This window comes from Blastocystis sp. subtype 4 (assembly GCF_000743755.1).
Source record: "Blastocystis sp. subtype 4 strain WR1 chromosome Unknown seqid_0187, whole genome shotgun sequence".
NCBI lineage: Eukaryota > Bigyra > Opalinata > Blastocystidae > Blastocystis > Blastocystis sp. subtype 4.
In genome coordinates, this window is record NW_014569360.1 from 1 (window position 1) to 21,586 (window position 21,586).

The 21,586-nt window shown below is 39.9% G+C and overlaps 11 protein-coding genes across 11 annotated transcripts; 2 read left to right on the top strand and 9 right to left on the bottom strand.

Annotated features, from left to right (window-relative positions):
- Positions 1-1,804: 1,804 nt before the first annotated feature.
- On the bottom strand, positions 1,805-3,607 carry JH06_3787 (beta-galactosidase, glycoside hydrolase domain-containing protein; the record flags this gene model as incomplete). The annotated part of the gene is made up of 1 exon (XM_014671161.1): positions 1,805-3,607. One exon carries the CDS (start codon positions 3,605-3,607, stop codon positions 1,805-1,807), a length of 1,803 nt encoding a protein of 600 aa, XP_014526647.1.
- A 200-nt stretch (positions 3,608-3,807) lies between these two features.
- JH06_3788 (myosin-like protein) lies at positions 3,808-5,970 on the bottom strand (the record flags this gene model as incomplete). Its single annotated transcript, XM_014671162.1, has 8 exons — positions 3,808-3,987; positions 4,008-4,100; positions 4,133-4,647; positions 4,676-4,841; positions 4,872-5,088; positions 5,119-5,360; positions 5,390-5,516; positions 5,546-5,970. 8 exons carry the CDS (start codon positions 5,968-5,970, stop codon positions 3,808-3,810), a joined length of 1,965 nt encoding a protein of 654 aa, XP_014526648.1.
- A 504-nt stretch (positions 5,971-6,474) lies between these two features.
- On the bottom strand, positions 6,475-7,820 carry JH06_3789 (hypothetical protein; the record flags this gene model as incomplete). Its single annotated transcript, XM_014671163.1, has 6 exons — positions 6,475-6,491; positions 6,679-6,775; positions 6,806-7,100; positions 7,128-7,271; positions 7,301-7,645; positions 7,678-7,820. The coding sequence occupies 6 exons, from the start codon at positions 7,818-7,820 to the stop codon at positions 6,475-6,477; spliced, it is 1,041 nt and encodes a 346-aa protein (XP_014526649.1).
- A 1,453-nt stretch (positions 7,821-9,273) lies between these two features.
- JH06_3790 (hypothetical protein) lies at positions 9,274-10,559 on the top strand (the record flags this gene model as incomplete). Its single annotated transcript, XM_014671164.1, has 2 exons — positions 9,274-10,508; positions 10,538-10,559. 2 exons carry the CDS (start codon positions 9,274-9,276, stop codon positions 10,557-10,559), a joined length of 1,257 nt encoding a protein of 418 aa, XP_014526650.1.
- A 1,688-nt stretch (positions 10,560-12,247) lies between these two features.
- JH06_3791 (hypothetical protein) lies at positions 12,248-13,682 on the bottom strand (the record flags this gene model as incomplete). The annotated part of the gene is made up of 6 exons (XM_014671165.1): positions 12,248-12,391; positions 12,423-12,615; positions 12,656-12,862; positions 12,892-13,254; positions 13,276-13,461; positions 13,492-13,682. 6 exons carry the CDS (start codon positions 13,680-13,682, stop codon positions 12,248-12,250), a joined length of 1,284 nt encoding a protein of 427 aa, XP_014526651.1.
- A 3-nt stretch (positions 13,683-13,685) lies between these two features.
- On the bottom strand, positions 13,686-14,094 carry JH06_3792 (peptidase M16 family protein; the record flags this gene model as incomplete). The annotated part of the gene is made up of 2 exons (XM_014671166.1): positions 13,686-13,833; positions 13,862-14,094. 2 exons carry the CDS (start codon positions 14,092-14,094, stop codon positions 13,686-13,688), a joined length of 381 nt encoding a protein of 126 aa, XP_014526652.1.
- A 184-nt stretch (positions 14,095-14,278) lies between these two features.
- JH06_3793 (hypothetical protein) lies at positions 14,279-15,964 on the bottom strand (the record flags this gene model as incomplete). The annotated part of the gene is given in 4 exon segments (XM_014671167.1): positions 14,279-14,303; positions 14,443-15,500; positions 15,531-15,875; positions 15,890-15,964. 4 exon segments carry the CDS (start codon positions 15,962-15,964, stop codon positions 14,279-14,281), a joined length of 1,503 nt encoding a protein of 500 aa, XP_014526653.1.
- Positions 15,965-16,346: 382 nt separating this feature from the next.
- Positions 16,347-17,384, bottom strand: JH06_4946 (hypothetical protein; the record flags this gene model as incomplete). The annotated part of the gene is made up of 3 exons (XM_014671168.1): positions 16,347-17,020; positions 17,051-17,291; positions 17,322-17,384. 3 exons carry the CDS (start codon positions 17,382-17,384, stop codon positions 16,347-16,349), a joined length of 978 nt encoding a protein of 325 aa, XP_014526654.1.
- A 76-nt stretch (positions 17,385-17,460) lies between these two features.
- Positions 17,461-18,387, top strand: JH06_4947 (DNA replication complex GINS protein; the record flags this gene model as incomplete). Its single annotated transcript, XM_014671169.1, has 7 exons — positions 17,461-17,559; positions 17,590-17,658; positions 17,692-17,757; positions 17,787-17,846; positions 17,877-17,956; positions 17,985-18,082; positions 18,113-18,387. 7 exons carry the CDS (start codon positions 17,461-17,463, stop codon positions 18,385-18,387), a joined length of 747 nt encoding a protein of 248 aa, XP_014526655.1.
- Positions 18,388-18,640: 253 nt separating this feature from the next.
- Positions 18,641-19,288, bottom strand: JH06_4948 (specific cyclin-D1-like protein; the record flags this gene model as incomplete). The annotated part of the gene is made up of 3 exons (XM_014671170.1): positions 18,641-18,844; positions 18,875-19,045; positions 19,076-19,288. The coding sequence occupies 3 exons, from the start codon at positions 19,286-19,288 to the stop codon at positions 18,641-18,643; spliced, it is 588 nt and encodes a 195-aa protein (XP_014526656.1).
- Positions 19,289-20,504: 1,216 nt separating this feature from the next.
- Positions 20,505-21,362, bottom strand: JH06_5725 (hypothetical protein; the record flags this gene model as incomplete). The annotated part of the gene is made up of 2 exons (XM_014671171.1): positions 20,505-20,886; positions 20,917-21,362. The coding sequence occupies 2 exons, from the start codon at positions 21,360-21,362 to the stop codon at positions 20,505-20,507; spliced, it is 828 nt and encodes a 275-aa protein (XP_014526657.1).
- Positions 21,363-21,586: the final 224 nt, after the last annotated feature.

Here is a 21,586-nt window from a genome sequence, read left to right on the forward strand (position 1 = left end):
GAGTCGTCATAAGAGACTTTTGTATGAGAGAATGGAAAAGATTGCCAACAAGAAAGAGAAGAGAGTAGCTTCCTTGAAGAAGAAAGCGAACATGACCAAGGGAGGACTCCAGAAGAAGGAGAACAGTAATTGATTTAGACTTGTAAACCTTCCATGTTTTTTAACATGCTAACACAATGGATCTATAAGTCACTGGAAAGTGAACTACTATCCGATAGTCATACCGAAAGGAATCAAGAACCACAACAAGTGCAGATTCTGGATCATTCGCCGTCTTTGGATTCCTTCTTGCTCAGTGATGGACAACATTTTATAATGGCTTGCCTGGATAATGATTATGCAACTTTGATGAAGGCAACTTGGGAAAAGGATTGGGCTCTACTCAAATTCGGATTAATTCGTTTGGTAAAGTACCACTTCTTTAGGACGAATATATTCAATGGTATAAATCAGAGTATGAATGTTGAGTGTCTGTAACATAGATGTTGACTGTATTGTGTTGCATATCCTTCAGGTGGGCCTAGAAATAGAGCAATGTGACAATATAATTCTCGCTCCAATTGACATCATGACAACCATAAAGTCGTCTGAACAACTGAAGGCAATGATGTACTCTTATGTCTGTGAAGATATAAACGTATTTGAAGTTGACAAGTTAAGATGTAGAAACCTTGTAGTTGTATGGAATCTGACCTTGCTGCAAATCTTAATAATTGGAAACGAGAAGAAGGAAAAACATCTCAGATGCTTTTGATGGCTGATAACATTCAAAATATGGACTCTTCATATTCCTTGATAAAGCAAGAGGGTCTGATCGAAGGATCTGATAATCTGAAAAGGTCTCAAAAGAGGGATAGTGATAATTCATGTGATCCAAACAAGAATAAGCTTCAAAATGAACTGCAGAAGCAAAATGAATCAGACAATAATGGAGAATCTCCAAATATATCGACTTCTCAAGATAGCAGTATCCATTCATTAGTATCAACTCCATCTAAGAAAGTACAGACCGAGTTTCCATCTTCTCTATCACTTCTTCAAGACGATATTCTCTTTGATAGTTCAGAGGAATCAAGCAGTGAAGAATCAATTGAAACCTCTTTAAGGAAGTGGATTCAGTTATTTTCAGATCCTCTGAATATCAAATTGTTGGATGATTCGAAACTATCACAAATCCAGTTTACACAGAATGTACATTCATTGCAAGATTCTCCTGCATCACAAGTATCACAGGAGTTAACTCTCCAACATATTGTCGTTCAGGAACAGGAATCAGACGTGTCTCTTCCTACATCTCATCATCAGCTGGATGTTTCAAGGACTCTTTTGCCTTCTCTTATCCATATGCAATCCTCTATAGAATCGTCCCCTGTAGTACTGTCCCAAGACGAGACATCTCAGGAGCAACCTCTCCAAGAGCAGCCATCTCAACAACAGTCATGTCATGAGCAATTATCTCAACAGCAGCTACCTCTTCAACAGTCCCTTCAAGAGCAATCATCTCATCAGTCGTCTCAACAACAACCTTCTCAACAGTCATCTCAAGAGCAATCATCTCTTCAACACCCCCCTCAACAACAATGCTCTCAACAGTTATCTCAAGAGCAACAACCTCATGTACAACTCCCGATAGCTCACCACAGTCAAGAGGATATGCAGACTTCCTATCCTTCCTATTTCATTAACTTATTCAATTCTCTAGGAATTCAAGTATCCTCAAGATCACTTCCTAATTTGTAGAGTAATGATGTTGATAATTGGAAGATACGTTGGAATATTTACTCTGTTTGTTGAACAAACAATCTTAAATAATATCGATTTGAGGTTTCTCATCAAAAGAAATCTTATAGGATCCATCGTGACCCTCGGCTTCAAATAGTACAAGGACATTGTCACCTTCTTTCAATACAGCGGCAGGAACAAAGAGAGTGAGTTGAGGCCCAACAGTCCAATAACGACCCAAATTATATCCATTCACAAAAGCAACACCCTTCTTAAATCCAGAGGGATTCAAATAGGTGTTTGTAGGAGTATCGACGGTAAAATGTGCTCTGTAGAATGTCATAGGTTCACTCTTCAACTCGCTTGTGAAGGCAACACCACTAACACTCTTCAAAGGCATTACACACATATCAAAGCCTTCAATTTCCTGACCATCGAGCAACACAGAACCCAAAATACCCTTCTCCTCAAACATCTCACCACCAAAGTTGATACGACCCATGTTCTCAACAATGATATCCAACAGACCTGCAGGAATAGCCACTTCATGCTCATGATCTCTCTGAACGATATCCACAAGTTTCGAATCCACAACAATGTAAGCACGATCATGGACCTTATTTTGGAATGACAGTTTTCCGCCATTTGTAGTAATCTTGTAGTGAACATAACCGTAATCTGTATCCAATGCCTCGAAGCTCATAGGCTTGTCTGCACTGATACAACGGCCAGCCACAGAAGGAAGTGTATCAAACAGAGAGACAGACTCTGTGAACTTCACATCACCGAAACTCTTAGTAGGATCGTTCTCCACAGGCCACTGAGCGATAGGGAAGTACTTGGCAATAGTGTCACGAATGACGGCCCATTTTTCAGTCATATCAGCAGCTTCTGTGAGAGGAGCATCATAATCGTAAGAGGTTGGATCAGCCTGGTAACTGTTGTGATCACCATTAGCTCCAGCGAAGAAGTGGTGATTGGTTCCTCCATAGTACATATAGAAGTTCACTGATGCATTCACAGCAAGCATCTTGTCCAGAGTATCTGCGATCTGATGGGCATCAACCTTATGATGGCCCTCTTGCCAGTGATCCAACCATCCAGAATAGAACTCAGAGTTGACCTTAGGACCATTTCCAGCATACTTCATCTGCATGGCCCAAGCATCAGTGGGATCACGAACACCGAAATCAACGGTAGGATAGATTTCAGGAGCCAATGCTCCGCACTTCAGAGCATAGTCAGCAGGAGTATCGACAGTGAAATAGACAACCTCGTCTCCAAGGAGACGACGGTTCAGATCCAGCAACCATCTGAGATAGTCCTTATCACAAGCATCGAAGAATCCATATTCATTCTCAATTTGCACGGAGATGATGTTTCCACCATTAATGTAGAGATAGGGACGAAGAAGAGGAAGAAGGACGTTGAAGAAGTCCTCCACATGCTTCTCATAGACAGGATCCGAAGAACGAATCTTGATACCAGGCTCTCTCACCAACCAGTAAGGAAGACCACCAAAATCCCATTCAGCACAGATATAGGGACCAGGACGGAGAATAACGTACATATTGTACTTCTGGCAAATCTTCACAAACTGAACAATATCAGCAATTCCCTCAAAGTTAAACTCTCCCTTACGAGGTTCATGAATATTCCAAGCCACATAGGTCTGAACAGCATTCAGACCTCCGTTAGCCATCTTCTTGATCGTGTTCTCCCAGTTTACGAAGTCTTTACCAGGTTCTTGGCGGAAATAGTGGAAAGATCCAGAGACATAGTTGAATGGCTTGCCGTCCATCTCAAAATGGTCGCCAACAATCTTAAAGGTTCTTGCTGAGAGTGCAATAGCAAAAAGAGCAATAATAAAAACAGATCTCATCATAAAGATAAAAGTGGCAAACCCCCAATTTGATTTGTGTTTCCACCCAAATGGAATATATGACCCCTAATCAAGCTGGATAAATTACAGTCATTAGGCCTGATCCATTAAAACACAATTCGAATTCTCGAAGGTACTTCTATTTAAGTATGATTATTCTGGAGGTAAACTAGTTTGGTAACCAAAAAACAAAATTGCTGCAATTACATATTGTTACTAAGATAGGTCACATAACGATTTAACAGGTTACTAATTGCCTTTCCACAATGTGTCGAAAAGAGAAGTTTCTCTTGATGGACAAAAGTGCCGACAAAGACACTAAACGAGTCATCATTAAAGCTCCACGAAGGAAGCGAATCAAAAGGGATCTGACGCTGAATCATCTATGATTATGAGAACATACAATTTCTACTCGAGTTGCAGAATCAAGGATGAAAACTCCATGCATTCCAAGTGCAAGCAAGCAATGGAGCCCTAAATCTGTTCGTCCAACAGGCTATATCTCATAAGCACATTATCAAAACCTACATCCACAGGAAACGTGACAAGTCCATATAATTCCCAGCTCATAACATACTCAAGATATGCATTAACATACCATTCTCGAGGCTTTTCCTTCAATTTCGATACGAAAAGCAACAACTTGTTTCGAATCTCCACATATTGAGGTGAATCCTTGCTTACAGCAGGTAAGAACAGAGAAAGGCAATAACTAAGGATTTTAAACACATCGAAATCGTACTCAACATCTGAAGAAGGAACTTCAGAATCACCATACTTCGACTTGATAAACAACGCCAGAAGTGTGATTCTATCAATATCCGAACATGGATAGGACTGTTTCCACATATCAGAAACAGCCTGAATGAACAGCAATTCTCGCATTGTGGGATCTGATTTATCAAAATCTACAAACATTTCTGCGTGATATACAAAATGGCAGGTGGCACATGGATGGTGATTCTTCTTGCATTCATCATAATGTCGTTGCCAGATTGCTAACTGATCTAATACTTGAATCTCTTCTTCTAATCTCTCTTCGTCTATGTCTCATTTATCATTCATCCTTACGTTCTCCATCTGTTTCATACATGCAAAACAATTCTCCATTCTCATTTAAACCCAACAATGAGGCCATTTTGAGATTCAACTCATGTATAGTGGTTCCAGGAACAATTCGGAGAGTAGCATATTCCTGATTCAGCAAATAAACTCGAATTGCAATCTCTGATGCATTCTATAATAAACCATCAATTCATGAATATACCAAAATTGCACAGATTTCGGTATCTGTTGGAATTTCCTTTCTCTGCTGCATTACCACTGTTTTTCGCAATAAACGTTCACTAGTTTCAGGAAGAGATTTGAAATTCTTGTTTGTTCTGGAATTACTGAAGAATGACAGCAAATACGGAATCAACTCCTCCGTTGGACATACAGAACTACACAATACTGCCATAATATTCCATGCATTAAACGCAATTCTTTGAATGAAATCAATTGACTACTCTTACAAATCATTCGATCCACGCATTGTCTTCAAAACTTGACAATATATCTCATTTCTCAATGGTTGATAATTCTCCATAACCAAACTAACGATATGACGGATGCCATGACTCTGCGTGAGAAGAGTACGTTGTTCCATAGAATTCGCTTCCTTCATTTGTACATATTTCAAAACTTCTCGATTCAAATGAACTGCAGCCTGTTTACAACCACTTGCTGCTTTCAATAATGGCATATGAATAGGAATCTACGATAAACATGTCATGACATTCTCACCTCCTTATATGTCATCACACTCTCTTCTGTTGCTTTGGAATTGAAGATTCCTCTTCGATACAAGATGAAATTTTTCCTTACAAACTTAACATAAGATTCTGAGGCCGAAGAAAGAATCACAGGCTCTCTATACTCAATCCAATTTCTAATAGCCACTCTCGGTTTACTGGAGATATTTCAGGGTCTGTAATGGGGGTTTTTGACGAGTCAGGAGTTGTATCTTTGAACACTGCTTTTTGTGTATGATGGACAGTATCATAAAGGTGGTCTTCTGCATTGAGATAAACACGGTTCTCATTGTTTTCTGCGTCTAAGTGCACGGTGGCACTTCGATAATCCTTCTCAATAACACCGTTTCCCAAAATGATAGCAACACCTCGCTGATTCACAGGAACAATAGTAACATTTTCAGGTCGTTCCCATTGAGTCACTTGAGTAACATCGTTGAAGTAGAATGTCTTTTTCGTCTTGATATCTTTCACTTCATACCAAATGGATTGATTAGAGCAAGAACCATCGACATCTTTGGCCTTCTCTTCCTTTTGAAATCTACTTTGGCTACCGATTACAACAGTAGGCATATTTGATTCCTCATTAGCCTCCTCAAGTACAACTCCCAACTACCTGATCATATCGGGAGAACACTTACATCTTTCGAATCCAGTGAATTCATCCAGGGATGGGTCTGCCAAATGCTTTGCTTGCTATCTTCTCGAAGAAAGTTCACAGCATTTAGACTATCCGATCGAGTTGGCATTGATGACGGATTTGCATGGATTTGTAGATTTGGGACAGAAAAGGAGCGTTCTGGGGCAAACAAATCCTTGCTAGTCTCAGGTGTTGTGATGGACGATCCACGCAGAGGTTTTCTCACTTTTTCATGAGACGGAGTTAAGGACATCGTCCTGTTGGATCAATAGAGAATAAGGGAAAAGGATGTGAAACGATTCTTTCCTAGATAATGGAAATGAAGCTCGAAAATCGCTCATCTACGAATAGTGGTACCACCAACAAAGATGTCATTTGAATACACATGAACCCTATTTTTATGGAGCTGAAGTAGCTATAACCAGTCTAGACTCTACTTAACGGAAAATACTGCCTTCATGTCATCATAAATTCGATTATTGGAATCAATTCTTTAAGCCAAGAGCTACAGAGATTAAGTGAAGACTGTATAGTGCAGTGGCTAACACGCTCGCCTGACACGCGAGAGATCCCGAGTTCGAGCCTCGGTATAGTCATTTTTCTTTTATTATCATGTTACTCTAAACAAACAACTCAAACACTTCCAGTAAGTAGTGCATCGTTATTTCCGTTCTGCATGGAATTTGCCACCGCTTTCTTATAGGCACAACGACGAACACCGAGATACACTCCATAGATCTACAGATTACTCTTCTGAAAGAATCCTACAAGCAACTCAAGCAAAATTAATCCTAGCGACACATGAATGAGAATGAAGCACCACATCTTTTCCTCTCTTCGTGTTGGTCCAAAACACTTGGCATCGGTCGTATAATCATTGCTACAACTACGTGTGTAAGCAGAAGCAGAAAGGTAGGAATCCTTAGCCGAACGAAGCTGCATGCGAATATCGGTCCTCTTCTCCTTTCCATAGTGAACTGAATTCCAGTTATTTCCATAATCACAGCCAAGTCCATCTGATGGATACATGGAAAACTCTTTGTTCTGTGGAAGGTTCTGGGCACTACAAATGACATAACTCAATTAATACAACTTCTTTGTATCCAAAACCCACTTTCCGTTCGTCTTTACTAAACGGTAGCAAAGGTAATCAGCAAACACTTGAATTGAACACTCCATGGTATTGAGATTCCAGACTCCGTTCATCTCATCGCAACGCTCTTGACAAGTATCTCTACAATCAACTGAAAGCCAAAATCATACACATGGTGTCTACAACCAAGTTCTCTAGCAGAACGAGTATAGTTCAAAGATCCTGATAGATCTGTCTCCTTTCGGATCACATTCCCCTCGCTATCTTCAATTGTGAAGTAGTTTCCTTTCTCCATCCACAAAATATCCTCATCATAATACATGGCCTCTGTGTAGAGACATCCCTCTTTTGGATCTCCCTTCTGGTTACATCTGTCTCGAGTTGGATAGAACAATCCACTCTTTGCAGAAATGGCTTTGTAATGAGTCTCACCGGAGGAATCGGTTAAGTTGAATGTCAGATCCATAAACTCCTCTCTTCCTTCGTTCACCCAAAGTTGAGCTGCCTCGTTATAACTAGATGGTTATAAATTCTCTTCCATGGATACGATTTAATGTAGCCCGTTCGAGAGGGTCCGACATAGTATGTGATCACAAAACCAATGATCATTAAAAACGGAATACAGGCCAAGAACTTGGTAAATTCAGCCCAGAAATAACACTTTGTATTGTTGTACTCTTCTTGAACCATTTCGATTTGATACTTTATACATCTCCAAAAGGCGTTATTTGATTGGCTGAATGTGTGCCGTGTCCAAATCACGTAACAAAGAAGAGTGAACAGATATCGGCTTGGTTTCTCTTCTGTAGAAACTCAATTTTTCACGTACTGATAATCTCCATTTTCTTACTGTATTTTGGAAAACAGAAACTATTATTCTGTTGATGCCAAATAAGTGATGCCGTTTTAGGAACCTTAATGAAAGAATCTAGTCAACTGATTATTGTTTCAGATTCGATCGTTTTTTTGGCACATTTTGGTATCACCATTTCATTATTCTCAGTTAGTGAGTATATGTCTGACTATTCTGTTGGCTATATAATCGATACCAATACCCTAAGACTATATGGTCGACTCAGCTTGATGTTACTGAACCAGAGGAATTTCTCATTCAGTATTTGTTCTCATGATGAGCGTTATTCATGTGTATATTTTGATATGGTATCATGACATTATAGCTCTTCATTCAGGGTACTTTTCACCAACAGATGGAATGTTTCTGTATAATTAATGATCTGTGCACCATTCCAGTGAATAGAGGTGATGACAATGTAGCATTACATCTTTAAATTGAACTGTAGATCTGTGTTCTTTATGTCTACATACCAGCGATGTTGCTGCCTATGCTTATAGGCAGAAATGGGTTTGCCATCGATCTTCTTCGCAGATGTATGCTATGTATTCTTAAAATTCATCCTCCTGACAACGTGTATCAAAAACTACAATTAGTTTCATTTATGGGAAACAAGAATGAAATTTTCAAAGCATATGAGATATTTCTTCTACGAATATTGTGTCTAATCCCATCATCGGGATGGGTCTACCATGACTCGCATCGGATGAAATTCCTTTGTGATCAAGTAAATCCACACTTTATCTTTGGAAGCAGTGAAGTCTTCACTTCTGCTTTAGAAGCTGGATGGAGTCTCGTACCACCGATAGAACAGCCACGTACAATCAACCCTTTTCAAATACTTCCAAAGATTTTGCTAGAAGACAGTTATGCTGGAGCAACATTTGTTCTTCCAAATGCACAGATTGGTAGTATTATCGGGCCTCATGGATCTGTTATTACTTTTATAAGATCAACTAGTTCGGCCGAAATAACTATAGAAAAGGTGTATGAAAGAAGTTCTAGCAGAGTGATTACTTTAAGAGGTTCTCTCCAACAAGTTTGTATTGCTATGTCCTTAATATCAAAACGACTAAAACAGAACTTCTATTAGTTTGATCTTGAACACTCTCCTTCGTCCTTTTCGGAATCGCAGTATCTTTAAGCTGTTAGTAATAATATGTTTGTTGATATTGCAGATACGAATATTCTGTGGACAAAATTGATTGTGTTTTTGGTTATTACGGGGAAACCATAGAAACGTAGTAACCTTTCAATCTTTTGTTGAGAGAGGTTGCTGGGAGTTTTTTTATGCAGCAAAACGTGGAGCTGAAGACTATGGATATGGCTGGGACTAGTAGTCAACCGGACTCTAAGCCTGTTGACACATCTGTTAAGGAGGAAGAAAAGATCGAGGAGGTGGGAACACAGGCAACCCCCGAGTGGAAGGGTGTAGGAACATTTGCTGGGGCTACCTTTAATTCCACTGTGGTTAACATCATCAACACCATTATTGGCGCAGGTGTTCTTTCGATTGCTTACAGTATTATGAAAGCTGGAATTCTTGGATCGATCTTGATGATTATTGTCATTTTTGTTCCTTCTGTCTTTACTGCCTACTATTTGTCAGTTACTAGTATTTACACAAATGAAGCTATCTACGGAAGTGTGGGTACGAAGTTGTGTAATAAGCTTATTGGTGGATTGTCCGATTTTTCGCTCATTCTACTTGACTTTGGTATCGATGTGGCCTATATGAGCGTCTTGTTTAATCAGGTCATTGATATTTTGAGGGAGCTATTTGGCTGGGATCTCTCCAGTCATAAATCCCTTGTAAGTACAATTGTTTCACTTGTCATTCTTTTCCCCTTAGTCTCAATTAAGACAATGGATGCATTGAAGTTCACCTCTACTGTTGCTATTATCTGTGTCATCATTTTCGTTATTGCCTGTATCTTCATGGGTATCAAAGGATTTCAAGAAAGAGGTTGGGATCTGTACTTATGGCCACGTCAGGCGCAAGATATGAGTACTGCTTTTGCTGTCTTTGTATTGTGCTTCTGTTCTCATGTAAATGCCTCAAAGATCACTAGTGAGTTACATTACCCTGAGAAGTCAAAGTTCAAGAACAAGGCCTTGAAGATGCTGAAAGCTACATTTGTTGCTTACATATTCTGTGCCTTTGCTTATTTCTTTGTCGGTATTTGTGGTTATATGGCCTTTGGAAACCAGATTGAAGGATCAATTTTGGATGCAATGCGTAATATGAACGTGTGGTACAGGCCTGTTATTCGTGTTGGATATGGTCTAGTTGTCATGTTTTCTTATCCTCTTCTTGGATTCCCTGCTTGTTGTACCATTGACTCGTGGATTTTCAAGACAGAACGTTCTCTCACTCGTCGTTTGGTGGAGGGCTTGATTTGGGTGATTCTTACACTTATTGTGTGTTTACTGATTCCGTCACTATCTGATATCTTTGGTGTGACAGGTTCTTTCTGTGGTGTCCTTCTTACGTTCATCTGGCCTTCTGTCTACTTCATTGCTATGTGCAATAAGGAGAGAAAGAAGCCTGTAGAGAACCGCATCAAGTGGCTTAGGATACGACCATGGGAGGAAGTAGTTGCTTGGATTATTCTTGTTGTGGGAGTAATTGCGTGCGTTTACGCTACTTACCTGGAGATTATGAATCTAGTAGCCAAGTTTTCGTTTTCTGTTTGTTGAACAAAGAGAACAAGCCAAGTCTTCAATAACCCAATCATCTTTATTCTCCACCTCTTTTACACTATGCTTGTTTCCAAATACAAAGGTTTGCATCGATGCATCAGATTCATACGCCTTATTTGCAATATCCACAAGTTGATCTTTAGTGACATTCAACAGTAGATCTCGTTGTTCTTGTCGCATTTGAGTAGTCTTTCCTGATACCACCTCATCAAATCCAAGTGTCTGAGGTTCCCTGGGAGCATCAATATCTCCAAATAGACTTAATCTTGCTTCAACAATATCTTTCTCTGTATATTCTCCATTCCGAATCCATTCACATCCCTTAATAAACTGATTGATCGTTCTCAATACATTTGGATCATCATAGCTTGAGAACAACGCATATCCACTTGTATGCATTGCATTTGTTCCATATGCTCCTCCTTCTTCTCGAATATGTTTCAATAAAAACTTGCTACTCATGATCTGATTCACTATATACACGGCATCATATCCTTGTTCGTTCATCTGGATTGATCGAATATGCTAATGTTTATATCCTCAATCAGATATCCTACACTCACAATATGATTCGTATCGATTGGAGATATGGAGAACACATTCTTGTGACTATTCAACTTTGATTCTGCTTGTAACTTCTTCCATTCAACTTCATTCACATGAATCCAATTATCACTCTCCTTCTTACCAAATGGATGTTCTGAATGACAACAGAGCTGAGAAGGAATGATAGAATTGATGTGATCTGCCCAATTTAAGGCTTCATTTGCTGTCGCCGAATCGACTGTCAAAAATACTCTTATTTTCAGTCATTCTATAACAACACATACTCCATATTCTGACGAGTGAAAACACGTCGATAGAGTGGTTCCAGTTCCTTTTCTACATATTCCGCTAATTGATGCCTGTTACCAACAATACTCTTCAGACTAAGAATATGTTTCGCATGCTGATATCCACAATAGCAGTCATCAATAAAACTACTCATACTTCGTCCCATCAAAGAACGACGAAGATTGAATGAGGGAAGCGATTTGTCAAACTCCATATCTGTTGATGCGATTAACGATTCTAAAAGGACTTGGACTCGATCCATCGACTTAGATAACGTGGCTTGAGTACATTTGCTTTGAATGATGTCACCGACTTTTTCCAGATTTCCACCCTGCATTAGTACGGTTGAACTCACCGTAACAATCTAGTGATGATTCTATGAACTCTTTCTTACATTACGATACTTTGTTAAATCTCCATGGAACTTATCATACACTGAAACTCCCATATGCAGACCTCCACAACATTGACTCTCCATCGTTTCCAATTGTTCTGCTGTGTAACGTTCCGTATCCATTCGATTGAGAAGGAAGAGGAGAATTGGTAGATTCAGCAAATCACGTTGTGACTCCAGACAGTCGAGATTGAATAGAAGACGAGGATATACGATATGATTTGTGGTTGTTTCCACATAGTGAATGGGGATTGATGAAGATGACTGATAGATGAGGGGAGATGGAATTGAATGCTTCTTAGGAATGTCCTATGAATGAAACGGAAATCATATTCACACAGAATCCGACAATGTTGGCAAGATAGAATCATCGACCTCTTTTGCGAAAATGTGAGGATTCACATCTGTTCCATAGTCAGGAAGTCCGTTGGGATAGGTTTCGAGTAGCTTCTTTGTCATTGCTTCTTCCCGGGCTTTCTACGGATTACTGATTCAATATTCCAAGGACTTGTTTATCAAAGAATTGTTCATCGGGAGTTACAACGATAGAATGAACTCCATGATCTGATTTTGTAAGCAAGTACTTCTCAATCATGGTTTTCATTACAGAATTAACTCCTTGCTTCTTCATAGTTTCCAATTCTGTTTCTGACTGAAGACAAGCAGTGGGGTCTGCATTATGTGTCCATGCTTCGGTTACACTTTGCATAAGGACCAATCCAAACACTAAGAAGTGAGGACTTACAATATAACCAACTTGTTTTGATCTGTTTGTACATCAACTCCATTTCATTCAACAACCCAGCAATTCGCTCGTTATCAAACCCATTTCGAATGACATCTTCCAATGTCTTCTGAATTACTTCATCCATGTGTTCCTCCGTCACTGACGCATCAATCCCATTCCCTCCAATACACATGAAGCTATTCTTACTGAAGGTGTTATATCTGGCTTATTATCAACCCAATATTCCTACCCCTGAAGTGGACTTAACAACTGGACTAAACCACTCTCCACTAAGGCTTTGTATAGAGGTGATGCTTGGCCTCGAGATAACAACATTGAAAGAACTTGCAACTTCACAATATCATTCGAATCACTTGTGATATTTGTAGGATACACTTTGAGATAATGCCACAAACTGGAAGCATGCGAATTGTCGACTGGGCATGTACATATGTGATGAAGCAATGGACTCTTAAGGCACTCATCTGGAAGCGTTTGAACTTGAATATGAGTGCTATTGGGATTAGCATTAAAGCGATCCAGAATTGTCTCATTGAGAAAACGCATGTGATGTGAAGGATGAATATCTCCATAACTAAAGAATAGACAGTTTCTAGATGTGAATCATAATGACAAGAGAGACGATGGATGGTAATGCTGATGATGGAATTCAAGAAGATCAGTATATTTCAGTGATGGAATTGATGCAGGATCTCCTCCAGAAACATACTGATAATTGGTGTTCTTTAAGAAGGACGAACATACTGCTTGAAAAAGACTTCTCCCTTGATCTGATTGATAACCTTTCATTTCATTGAATCTATTCATTATCATTCCAAGCAATTCTCACACTACTCCTTTGACATGTCCATCTTCTAATCTCCATCCTTCTTGACGGAAATCAGCTAATCGCAATAGGGGATGAAAAACAGCATCACAATATACATCCATCAAATTCAACAAATCGCGAGGAATAGTGGAACTCACTGGATAGGATGTATGGTCATCGAATGTCATGGCATTCATAAATCTACGAATCATAGATTATAGTTGCTCATACGTTTGAAGCGAACGGTCACGCATCTTCATAAATGGATCATGAACGGGATATTTTTCACTTCCACACAACGTAGTATGCTCCAGAATGTGACTCACTCCTGTATCGTTTGTACAAGGGGTCCGAAAGGTTATACTACGTGAGAAAACAACCTTGATTCAACCTGAAAGTATTATCAGTATCTGCAGTATCCAAATGAATATAATCTGCATTCGTTCGGACATGTTTGAATTCATATGCTGTCAGACTCAATTCAGGAACAGGCCGAACCACTGTACATCGAAAGTCGTGAATCACATCACCAACTTGATAGGTTACCCTTTCTCGATCTTGTCCTCGTTTCGTAATCGAATCATATTCTTTATAGATATTATTGGTTGTGGAACTTAGTAACATTGCTTGGAAATCCAAACGAGGTAGTACTTGTCCTATCACTCTTCGTCTACAAAGGAATGCTCCGTAATAACATTGGTACATGGCATTTGAAGTTTTAAACATCGTATTACGTTACCAAGCCAAGAATAAAAGAAGAAACATGAAAAAGATAATTCCCGTGATTCTTGTATAGTCAAGAAACAAATCAACATCCTAAATCAAACAGAATTCTTTTCATCTCCTATATTTGTTGTACTCTTTTCAGTATTTGATGTCGTGCTATCAGAATTCATTGTAGTTTCTTCTGTAGGTATCTTCTCTGAATCGTTTGTCGTAGTCTGTTCTTTCTCCTGTTCTTGTTTCTCCGACTTCTCCTTCTCCAGCTTCTCCTTTTCTCGCTTATCTACATCTCGAATGATCTCTGAGTAGTTGGTTGGAGATCGTCCCTTCCTCTTGCCACAGATAGTCTCCATGTCCACAGATGTAATGGTCTCTCGCTCCAACAGCAACTCAGCCACTCGTACCATCTTATCTCGATTCTCCTCCAGAATCAGCTCTGCCTTCTTCATGGCATCCTTCAAGATTGATCGAGCTTCATTGTCAATCAACTGACCTGTCGCCTCACTGTATGGCTTCTGGAAGGACTCATCCTCTTGTTGATAGTTGATAGGACCCACAGAATCATCGAAGCCATACCCAGCCACCATTCCATATGCCAGCTTTGTGGCCTTTGACAGATCATCTGATGCTCCTGTCGTCATGTTCCCACAGAACAGCTTCTCTGCAGCACGACCTCCCATTAGCTGCACCAGCATCTCCTTCATCTCATCCTGTGAATACAGTGGCACTTCCTTTGGCAGATTCTGTGTGAATCCCAGAGCTCCATTGGCTCGTGGGACAATTGTTACCTTCAACATGGGATCCACATGTTCTGACACCCAGCCTACAATAGCATGACCTGCTTCATGATATGCAATCCGACGCTTCTCTGCCTGAGACATCACGCTGTTTTTCTTCTCCATACCACACAACACACGATCCACAGCACTGATCAGATCAATCAATTGAACCTTCTCATGACCATTTCGAATGGCAATGATGGCAGCCTCATTCACTATGTTACAGATGTCAGCTCCTGTGTATCCTGGAGTCATTTCAGCCAGCTTCTGTGATAGATCATCCAGATCACCATCAATCAGCACCTTAGCCAAATAGATCTTTGAGATGGCTTTACGACCTCGGATATCTGGCTTATCCACAGCAATATGACGATCAAATCGACCTGCTCGTAACAAGGCAGGATCCAGTACATCCACACGATTGGTGCCTGCAAAGATTGTGATTCCATCTCGAGGCTTGAATCCGTCCATCTCGATCAGAATCTGATTCAGTGTTTGTTCACGCTCATCATTTGCTCCTGTAAACTTCTAGGTATCACACTCCACAACCAATCTCACTCCTTCGTTTCGCTTCTTGCCAATTGCATCAATCTCATCAATGAACACGATACAGGGAGCATTCTTCCTGGCCTCAGCAAATAACTCTCTCACACGCTTGGCACCCATTCCAACGAACAGTTCCACAAAGTCAGAGCCACTAATGCTGATGAATGGAACATTCGCTTCTCCAGCTGCAGCCTTCACCAGCAGTGTCTTTCCAGTACCAGGAGGACCCATTAGAATTGCGCCTTTAGGAAGTTTTGCGCCAAGTTTGGCGTATTTGTCACCATTCTTAAGGAAGTCAATAAACTCCATGATTTCAGTCTTGGCCTCATCAATACCAGCCACATCCTTGAAGGTCACCTACACTCACATACCCTTCTCATTTCTACTCCAGTATTCTTTACAATCTCAATCGATTTGGGTTCGATTCCCATGGCTTTGGACATCATGTTATTCATGCCTCCCTTCCGAGGGATCATCGTAAGTCCGATGAGAAGAAGGAATGCAATATTGATTCCATTCCATAGAGCTCTGCGACTGATCATCGGTGTCTGATAATCAACATGAACCAATTCATTATGAGTCTTCCCTTGTTCTAATTGAATAGTTTCCACTTCTGTCATAAATGGGACTATTTCAGGAATGTGAAGAACGTAGTGTTGAGGTGTTTCATTGCGAAGGGACAAATAACTGCGACCATCTTCTCCTTGAAAATCTTCCTTAATAGTGATCCACACACGACCTCTTTCACTCACTGTGATTGATTGCACATGATCTCCAAGAAGGAAATCATGAATGAATTGATTGTATGAGATCTCTTGTGATCGATCATTATTCAAAATTCGATCGTAGATCCAGAGAGAAATCACAAAAGTAATGAAACTCCCAATACTCTTCTAACACATGAGAACGAACAAAAGAATGAACCAGAATATCTGAATGATTAGCTTTTCCTTGTTTGAGAGATTTCATAAAATCTGATGAATGCATAGACTCAGAATTGGATTGCTCTGAGGGTTTCTTGCCAGTCTCTGCTCCTAACTTTGTTGTTACTCCTTTAGCTTCTTCAACCCTCTTCACTTCTTCAACCTGTTGTATTTCTTCACTTCCCTCCTTCGCTTCCACATCCTCACTTGTCTTCATATCCTTCAGATTCTTCAAAGCACGATCTCGAATCGATTTCATTTTCACTAGAGCCTTCTTCACGAAAGGCCGTAGATAGACAGGAAAAGATCCATCTTTCAATCCCTTCTCCACATTCTGAATCGCATCACTAGCCTGATCAATCAACGATTTCTCTTCTTTCATCCACTCGTTCATCTCTTTCACTTCGTCATTAGTAAAGGCAGACTCAGATGCTTTAGAGGTATTTTTGGCTCGGTGTAATTCCTTTTCTAATACTTTTTTCATGATCGGAGAGACATTGTCAGAATGCATCATCTTCTCAATAGTCTTCGAATAGGCCTCAGAATCCATGTTTTCTGACTTCTCTCCGTTTTTGCGAACTACACATCAATAAAATCACCAACATCCACAAAACGAATCCTGTTGATGCGCTTTTTCATCCATTTCTTTCTGTTTCTTAATGCTCTCTCGAATTTCCTTATTTACATCCCCTTCACGGAAATGAGACTCATAAAACGAAGAAGATTTATCCTTTTCATAATCATTGTTTGTCTCCTGTCGTTGGATACGATTGTGATTATATCTCCGTAACACTTGGGGTAAAAGGTCAGAATGATGTGCCAATAATGAAGGAATAAGCACTCTTCTCATCTTCAAGTAATCTTACCAACCAAAAATTACACCAAGAAACGAAAAAACAGCGACTCTTCGTTGAACACCTCCTCGAATGGCTATTAGGCTCATCTATGATACATAAAGCATTTCATATAAACTGAACTCCTTTCAACAAAACTATCAACGAAGATGTGGCACTATCGAAATGCACTCTGACCCAGAATTTGAAGATCCTCTGTCTTTCGAAGAGACAAGAGTTTCAAGTGATATCGTTATGCTTAAAACGGCATATCGAAATGAATTGGTCTCTTTTGGTTCCTAACGTTATGACTAGATTGCACCCGAAATATTGGATTATAAAATGTCTCTGATATCGCGAATGAAGGAACGAGTTGATACATATGTGCTTTTGTGAACAGGGACGCTTAATTTATAGGAATCTGTTCTCGAAGAGGAGCCACGATCATCTGTAGATGATTCTTTTCGAATAATGCTCTATGAAGTGAGATTCGAGGCAAGAGTTGATTGTAGATGGATGTCGAAAGGATCAAATATCTGCTGACTAGCTATTTACGAACTCGATTACATAAAGTAGCTATGGTTTTTGGTACTGATCTTTAGATTGAGTTGTATCACAAATTCATTTTAAGGAATAACCAAACTGCTCGATTATCCGCAGATGAAACGGCCTTTCTGGAAAAGTACATTTGCTATTTCTCTTGAATGTAGATTTGCAAAACTAAACCAAAATTACTTCGAATCGACTATTCAGAGTCATTTCCATCAACCTCCATATGTAACTCCAGGAGAAGATATGGATGAGACGAGTTTGTCCTTTTATTTTTCATAATATATAGCTTCTGTTATTGTTAACTATACTCAGTATTGTGAGGATGAAATGGACTGTCCATTCCCAAACACAAAGAAACTTGTGGGAGTGCGTCTGCTTGCAGGAAATGATCCAGTCGAAATACCAGTAGAAGATAAGTCAACGGGAGAAACGGTGGATGTTCGAATTGGAACAGACCATGTTACTGTCATCGAATTTGAAATAATTGAACCTTTTATACTCGGTTCAGATACATTTGAATTAAGTTCAGTTGTTTGTAACAAACAGAGAATCGGGCTGTAGGACTAACACGATACGAAGGACGTTTCTGAATTGCACTTTCAATAATATCACATGAACTTGCCATCATAGGGAATAATTCCCTTACGATTTGATGAATACCCTGTATATCCCCATATGGCACATTCTCACATACCCTCAGGGGAGCTGGCCAATTGGCTTCTTGGTAAGCAAACGTCCAAGTAAGTAAAACACAAACGAAGGCAATACTTCGTGGATGGAACCGAATTGACTGATACTCTACATCTGACTCTTTCTATTCACCCAAACTTGAACACACATGATTTACTAATGTTCGATAACTCAGCAGGAGTTCAAAATGTGAACACAACAACTCATCACCTAGTTCGTATGGAGAGAGAGGCAAAAGACGAAAACAAAGAACGGAAAGAACCTCATAGATCATAGCCAGAAGGTCATTTGAAGTATATGTGTCACGAATTGCTACTGTGATCTGTCTCTACTCATGACTCTTTCACATAACACATACAAGAGAAAGCATATGAGACTGATTACTAAATACGCTTGACGCAAGAAAAAGACAAGCCCACGAGAGTAACTCTACTTTACTCCGATTAATTACAACAGATGAAAGGAAACGATCGAAATAGTTCATTCCGACAAAAGCAACACTCAAACACAAGTTACATTCACAACAAATCTACAATTCATTATCTATGATTTTCAATACTTGCAGCATCCAATTATATGTTTGTTCGCGATACCCTTCGAACCGTTTCAATTCCTGAACATGAATAGCATAATCTGGATTAGGGGAATAGGAAACATCAGAACGAGGAGAACAAACTGAACAAGGAAAGTCACTAAACAAAAACACTGTACCGGTTGAAGCAATTCTTGCTGGCTCCGCTAGTGATTCGGTACTTCTTAGAATGTGGAACATATTTCCAACGTGTTCTAAAGATAGGAAAGAGCCAAAAGGCTAAGTTGGATATGCAAATGAAATTAAAATGAGCCCAAATCTAGAAAGTGGGAATAATAGTTGGAAAAAGATGTAACAAATTAATACAGTTGGGGTTCGTTCTATTAAAAACCACCTATTTCAACAAACAGACAACAACCCTTTCCACCGACTTTTCCATTCTCGTTTCGAGGAAAAAATATCCATACCTAGTGATTCGAGGCCCCGGGCCAGAGCATCTCGTTTCTGGCTCCTCAGGTGTTGATCCACACGCTCTCGCAATGAAATATCACTTGGTTGGGTCATTTGAATAACTCCATCTGTAGAATCAGATGGAGACGCAGGAATGAAATATTTACTCTTTCCTTCTTTCCCTAGCTGTTCATAACTACTCGATTCAGGTTGAGTACACAAAAGATTTCGAGTTTCTGTTGTCTCTTGGCTCCGCAACGGAAGCGTCTCTTTTAACTTTAGAATCTGAGAACGTTGATCTTGAATTTGTTGTAATATCGCTGCATCATCCATAGGAGGATCTTGATTCTCTTCAGTACCATCAAGCAAACGGACAAGTTCATCCGTGGATTCCTCAAGAGATAATGATGAGACGTCATTTGTATTCATACCATAATCTCCTTCCAGAGAAGTAACGCTTTCGTCAAGAGACTGGCTTCTTCGAATTGTCTGTAAATGAGTTTAGATCATTTCACCCACAGTAGATAGACCTAACATACCATAGGGAGCCATGGATAATACATGTTGTATCAATGAATCTTCAGTGAGTTCCTTTTGAGTTCCTTGATATTCTCCATTCGCACTATAGCTTACCATATCGGCTTCTTCAATACGAATAACAATGTTGTCAACGACTACTCCTTAATCATAATGCATCATAAATACCTTCTCCATTTGAAATAATGGAAGGAACTTTTGAATAGAAGAAGGATTTAGGTATAAGGAGGCCAGACGATACTGGTTGTGAAGGGATAGGATTCTTCTCCAGAATTTTAGATTTACATAAAGGGGAGAGAATTCCAGTGATTACAACATCCGAATCTGCTAGAAGCATAGTTGGTTTACTGTCATCAAACGAAAGGATCTGTAGCAAGGACCCTTGAAGCACGGAACATGGGTTCTGTAATGATCCAATCACAGACTGTCGAATCCAAGGACTTAGCATGCCATGAAAACAAACAATGAACTAAACAGAATTCTCCTTCTTCTGCAGTCCTCCTTTGGTCATGTTCGCTTTCTTCTTCAAGGAAGCTACTCTCTTCTCTTTCTTGTTGGCAATCTTTTCCATTCTCTCATACAAAAGTCTCTTATGACGACTCATGATGGCCAGCTGACGCTCTTTCTCCTCGCTCATCCGTACTACATTCACTTTCTTCGATTCCTCCTCCTTGGCCTCTTCCATCTTTTCTTCCTTCTCCATCTCCTCTCCCTTTGCCTCTTTCTCAATCTCCTTTGCAAATCGCAAGGCCTTATCCTCTTCAGCTTCGACTACCTCCTCAATCTCTTTCTCTTCCTCCTGTTTGCCATACTTCAATCTATCAATCTCCTTCTGGTACTCTGGCGTGTATCTACTCATCACACAACACACATTAGTTTACCCTTCAGCTTCATTGTCCACAAATGGAGACAAATGAGGAGGAAGAACCTTCCCCGGCTGATATCGTTCCACAGGCAACAAGAAGCCATTATTCACACAATCAAATAACCATTGAGGCTGAACATAATCGCGATTGGGGAGAGGCTGGGAGATGGCAGGTCTGTCCATTACAACATGAGTTATCGCTGGATCTGTGTATGAATAAGGAGATCCTTCACCTTCCCAACCAATCTTCCCTCCAAAACAAAGAATCACAAATTCAACAGATTCCCGCGGGACTTCACGAGAAATGAAAAACACCTTATCATTGAAGAGTGTAGTGAATTGTTTCAATTCCATCTGTTTTTGTAGTAACGCTTTCGCCTCATCATCCTCTGCAAAGGCCTCTTCCAGTTGATATTCTTCCTTCTCCTCTTCCTGATCAGCTACCACCACACTTTCAGGCATGCTTGATAGAATCTCCTTCATTGCTTGTTGATTCTCCTCACTCTTCTTTGCTTCTTCCTCTATTCTTCACTCCTCTCTGTTTCTCTTACCCATTGCTGCCTTCTCTTCTTCAGTCTGAGGCTGTGCTGTTAGTGGTTCGGTTGTCACTGAATACAGATATGCTCCCAACTCATCCTTATCCTTTGCTATAGTAGGAGGATACTTGAGACCTAAGGAACCATACA